The sequence below is a fragment of the Convolutriloba macropyga genome, unplaced genomic scaffold (assembly GCF_964194025.1).
Source record: "Convolutriloba macropyga unplaced genomic scaffold, txConMacr16.3 SCAFFOLD_6548, whole genome shotgun sequence".
NCBI lineage: Eukaryota > Metazoa > Xenacoelomorpha > Acoela > Convolutidae > Convolutriloba > Convolutriloba macropyga.
The window spans coordinates 5,436-10,491 of NW_027451184.1; the positions used below are offsets into that span (position 1 = coordinate 5,436).

The 5,056-nt window shown below is 56.4% G+C and overlaps 2 protein-coding genes across 2 annotated transcripts; one reads left to right on the forward strand and one right to left on the reverse strand.

The window, feature by feature from the left end:
* Positions 1-654: 654 nt before the first annotated feature.
* Positions 655-1,461, forward strand: LOC142356458 (phosphatidylinositol transfer protein 3-like). Its single transcript, XM_075408370.1, has one exon. The coding sequence runs from the start codon at positions 655-657 to the stop codon at positions 1,459-1,461; it is 807 nt and encodes a 268-aa protein (XP_075264485.1).
* LOC142356457 (3-mercaptopyruvate sulfurtransferase-like) lies at positions 1,053-4,504 on the reverse strand. Its single transcript, XM_075408369.1, has 12 exons — positions 4,225-4,504; positions 3,874-3,941; positions 3,570-3,684; positions 3,348-3,471; positions 3,056-3,129; positions 2,831-2,955; positions 2,570-2,654; positions 2,290-2,415; positions 2,035-2,203; positions 1,846-1,952; positions 1,673-1,749; positions 1,053-1,353 (listed from the first exon to the last, which is right to left on the reverse strand). The coding sequence occupies exons 1-11, from the start codon at positions 4,309-4,311 to the stop codon at positions 1,678-1,680; spliced, it is 1,152 nt and encodes a 383-aa protein (XP_075264484.1). The 5' UTR covers positions 4,312-4,504; the 3' UTR covers positions 1,053-1,353; positions 1,673-1,677.
* Positions 4,505-5,056: the final 552 nt, after the last annotated feature.

A 5,056-nucleotide genomic window follows, 5' to 3' on the forward strand; every position in this document is an offset into this window, starting at 1 on the left:
GCAGTTCGCCCGTGATTACCGTTTAAAGGGCCGTTAATTTCCTGTCTCATCTGGATTTTACAACAGGCTGACAACGACGGTCGCATACGCTCTTGGTTGATCCTTCCGAAGCTCAAGGTAGGTGCCCACCAACCACTTCGCGTTGTGTGAAATCAATTGCCTTGGGCTCTACGCAAGCCCAGCGTCCTCAAGCTGACCGTCGTCGGGGATAATCTCATCTACAAAAAGTGTCAGGCTCTGCTTTGGCCTCATCATCTTCACTCCTCCCACTGCTGGAACGTACTGACAGTAATTGTATACGAGTAGTAAGTTAGGGGATGTAAGTGATTCTCTCTCTCTCACTCGCTCTCTCTCTCTCTCTCTCTCTCTCTCTCTAGTAAGTTGGGGGATACACTCGTACAGGCAGCTGTACCTGGGGAACTATCTGGGCTACATCTCACCACAGTTGACTCTAACTGGGTCTCACGCACGGTACTCAAGCCGTCCAGCCTTCTTGAAAGAGAGAGCTGCACACATCAACAGAGTTTGGGCCACCATGTGGTGATGACACAACCTCACTGCTGACTTATCCCCGCAGGGTTACTCCATTCTGGCCCAGCTGCAAGCAGCTGGCAATATCAGACCGAGATCAGCGGGTAGAGCCACCCGGTCACAATGTCGCCAATTTCCAAGTATTACGACCCATCCAGCCTGGGCGATGAGCAAAAAGCGAAGATATCTGAGCTGCGGGCACGGGTGAATGCCGATGTGGAGAAGTCCCCAGCGCTGCAGGCCTGGCTCACAGATATCACGATCCTGAGGTACCTCAGGGCGCGGTCCTGGGACCTGAACCGGGCCGAGGAGATGCTGCGGGCAACTCTGGTGTGGCGGGAAAGCGTGAAGCCGGAGGAAATCCGTTGGGAAACCATTGAAGGGGAGGCAAAGACAGGGAAGCTATTCAACATGGAGCTCCAGGACCGTGAAGGCAGGCATGTGCTGGTGATGCGCCCTGCCAATGAGAACACCAGTAGCCACGAGGGACAGATAAAGAACTTGATCTACATGATGGAGACTACATGCTTTCAGGCCGACGAGGACGAGTCAGTGCAGATCACTATCCTGCAAGATTTCGTAGGGTACTCCCTGCGCAATGCTCCGCCCATGAAGACCACCCGCGAAACTCTCGGAATTCTGCAGAATCACTACCCGGAGCGCCTCAAGGTGTCCCTCATGCATGCCGCGCCCTCCATGTTCAGCATGCTGTGGCGTGGCATCTCGCCGTTCATTGACCCGGTCACCTACAAGAAGATTGTCTTCCTCGAGAAAGGCGCAAAGGGACAGGAGGCTATGGGCAAGCACTTCGACATGGACCGCCTGGAATCGGCGTTCGGGGGCAAGGGGCCAGCAGCATTCAGCTTGGAGGAGTTCGCCGCCCGCATGCGCAAAATAGATGCAAGGCGATGCACAGCTGGAAGCCAATAAATACAAAACAACCAGCTAGATAGTGGATTTCAACTCATGTGAACTGGCTTCCGTTTTCCATACAGGCCGCATCCAAACATTCCTGATCACATGCAGTATTCATGACAAGCACCTGCAGTCTCCCTCCCATCCCCATCCCCACCCCGGTCCCGCGCGACGGTTCGGTAGGTCCAAACGCCAAGAGGACTGGCGAATTGAACTTCCAACTCACCGTCTTCAGTCCTCTGTGACGACAGGCACATCCTGGTTTGTGCCCCACTCCATCCAAGAGCCGTCGTAGATTGCAGTCTGCAGGCGCACACGCGTTTGTCACTGCTGCCAAGGCCCCGAACTGTCAGCGCCGCGGTCACACGGGGGCAAATACGGATTCGGATGAGAACCCACCAAAGGCTGGTCGATCTGATCCAGAGCAAGCGCCAATATGCATGCAGTCATGCCGGATCCACATGAGGCGACAATTGGAGCTCCGGAATTGAGATCAATCCCAGCACCTGCACCACCCACAGGCGTCATGGCTCTGTCTATGCAAAGCCCAAAGCCCGCAGTCCTCAGTAGCCTGTGGGGCAAGCTCACCTGAGAATATCTCCTTGATCTTGTCAGGGCTTTTCAAGCCACTCTTGCCCTCCAGAAGCACCTCGTCGAAAGGTACGCTGCGGCTGCCGGGGATGTGGCCCCCCCGCATTCCTGCCCGGGGCTCAGGGGCGGTGCCATAGAATCGCCCCGAGCTCCGGGCATCAACCACCTGCAGGACGCCACGGCCGGGCCTTAAGGATAACGTGTGGGCACTCAGCAGGAAGCTCGCAGCATCTTCGTTCGCGTCTGCCGCACCTGATCAGACTTCTTCTCAATGTTGTCCCACATCTGCTGCAGCGCCCTTACTTTGTCGGCGCTGCTGGTTGCTACGTATGGGCTTGGCCCGTCTGCAGATAGCATCGGATCGATACCAAGCTTCGCCTGCGCGGGCCGCCGGGGAGGGGGGGGGGGAGGGGGGTCAGGAAGGGACGGCATGTGCACGATCATTCACGTCACGTACAGCAACAACCCCTCCCGGGACTTCTATGACTGCCTGATCAGAGCCCGATCACACCCGTGGGGGGTGGGGTCGTACAAAGTCTTCCTCTGGAATCGGACTCGTTTCCAGCTCCCCGTCCGCAGCCTTCCAAGCTGGAAGACCGCCTTCGAGGACACTGACACTGCGTGCACATGGCAACAGGCATAGCTGTGAAAAAACTAAGACGACGGTTTGAAACTGTACCATTGGTGCAGCCCAGTGGTGTGCCGGAACGTCGGCCTGTGTGGAGGAAACTGCGGCTGGCAGCATGCTATACAAGCAGACAACACAACACAGGGCTGATCGCAAAGGGCTTACGCGTCATGGCCCATCACACGGAATGTCCACCACACTCTCGGGGCAGAAAACACTCCGTGGCGGTCGTAGACCACCACGTGTGTGTCGTTAGTGATGCCCATGGCACCAACAGCCGAGGCAAACACCTGCAGGTCAACTCGAGATCAGAGGGAGTGCACCAAACCAGAGCTGGAAAGGCACTGGGGAGAAGCATTGCCGTGTCATGGCCGAAACTGACGGCACGACCTCAGGGGACGGGAGCATGTGGGGAAGGCCACTGGACTTGTCTGCGATGGCGTCTGACAGGAACATGCTGGCGCCTGCAGGAGACGAGCAATGCCCAGGGGGAAGCACTGTTAGCTGCACAGACATGCCACTGCATCTCACATTTCAGAGACTCATGCAATGGTGACTGGTCCACTTTGCCAGGGGTGTTGCGTCTCTCTGGATTTGGTGGCGTGCGAATCCGCCAGGGAATTGAGAGCCTGATAGGATCGCCTTTGCCAAAGACCGTAGGAGAGCTGTCATTGCCGCGCACCTGGGATCCTGTCAGCTTTGAACTCCTCGACCGGGTCGTTGGGTGATCCCGGCATGTACCAGGTTCCGTCCAAGACCTTGAGACCCGGCTTGCGCAGGTTTTCCTTCAGCCAGCTGGCTGACACCTGGGCAGGGAGGCCGACAAGTCAGTCCTCGGCAATGTGGTTGGGGAGAAGCAAAGCTTGCTGAGGGCAGCGTGGCGCAGGGGCAGAGATCTGTTCACCAGTGAGGGCGTGGAGGACATCGCAGAAGCCTGCACTACGGAAGATTGCCGGCGTGCAGACAGGTCACGCGGCGCAAACTGGGGAATGAGCCTAGCGCTGGACTTGGGGGTGGCCCTGCAGCCCACAGTTGGGTGAAACATCAGCACATGCTTAATAGTGTTGGCATTGACTTGTCGTGCGCGATTGCCCTGAATGTTGCACCAGACATGATTTTGATTGACTATAGATCGGTGTCTGATGTATGACCGCAGTGTCGTGCAACAGGATCGATCTGTGATGTTGCTAGGGGCAATGGAGGCGCACCTGTGATGTTTCCGGGACGTGGATGTGGCAGGGCTGCCGTTTAGGACATGGAAGGATAGCTTGGAGACCTGAAATGTGGTATGCATGGATCAGTGATCGGCATGGTAATGAAGCCGGATATTGCTTCACCCACCGGGGGGGGGGGGGGGGGGTGGAACTTGAAGGGTAGGGGTAGGCCTGATATGTGGCCGGCCATGATGGAGCAGGAACATGACTATGAAGAAGCTGGGCCGGGCATCGCTGGGGAGAAAACTACCATGAGTGTTGCTGCCAGGAGTGAACAGCACATCATGGAAGTTTCAATGTCATGACGGAAAGGAGAGGGGGGAGTTCTGCACGAGCGCTCATTACCGCAGCTGAGAGTGGCGGGCGGCAGGCGGAGGCGGACACAGTGATCGCAGAGCGTGTCTGAGCCAAGCAGGTAAGAACAGCAGGCATCTCGTGGTGTCCACAGGATGCGACAACCAGGCAGACGATTCCGAACTGGGAGAACACCAGGCTGATGCCCCAAGTTGAGTTACGGCTGGAGCTCCAGCAGGCAGACAATAGCAATGGCACAACAAGAAGCTGATGTCTGGGATGTGAGAACAAAGCTAGGTACAGAGCTCGCCAGAGCTACAGCTAGGGCGAAGTCAACTGTTTCCCAGGCCTGTAGGCAGGTAAGGATACTGGATAGGTACAGCGCAAAACAGGATTATCGCTATGACGCTTATATGCCAGACAGCCCTCCCTGGGGGAAGCTAGGCATGACCGCACTGAGCCTGAAGTTCGCACTTCGTCTGGACTCTGGTCGGATCACTCACTACAATACTGGCCGGGCGGGCAGCATGTGGATAGATCGATCGTGCATGCACGTACAAGCTGCAGCTAGTACTCGTACACGGCTGCGACCGGTTTGACCAGGTCGTAATTATTTATTACTACTGTACAGTAGGGTAGGTACCCTACCTACCCTACCTTGCCGTAGGGTACGAGTACGAGTGTCGAGTACAGGCGCTGCATTATGCGCGCAGTATATATCCCTTCCCGCGCGGGGGTGTTAAAAAAAAAATCCCTGCCCGCCACCTACCCAGCTGTAGGTAGGTAGGGTAGGGTAGGTAGGGTACCTGCGGCTTGAGGCTTCGGGCTTATTATTACTGTAGGTAGGGTACCCTAGTTACAACTGTACAGGTTACTAGAGAGC

Bases quoted from the DNA above. Each gene is read 5' to 3' on its own strand.
- LOC142356458 (XM_075408370.1), top strand. From the start codon at position 655: ATGTCGCCAATTTCCAAGTATTACGACCCATCCAGCCTGGGCGATGAG.
- LOC142356457 (XM_075408369.1), bottom strand. From the start codon at position 4,311: ATGCCTGCTGTTCTTACCTGCTTGGCTCAGACACGCTCTGCGATCACT. The intron at 3,472-3,569 runs GTGAACAGATCT...CTCCCTGCCCAG, and splicing joins TGTCCTCCACGCCCTCACTG to GTGTCAGCCAGCTGGCTGAA. The intron at 2,655-2,830 runs GTAAGCCCTTTG...ATGTGCACGCAG, and splicing joins CGTGTGATGGGCCATGACGC to TGTCAGTGTCCTCGAAGGCG.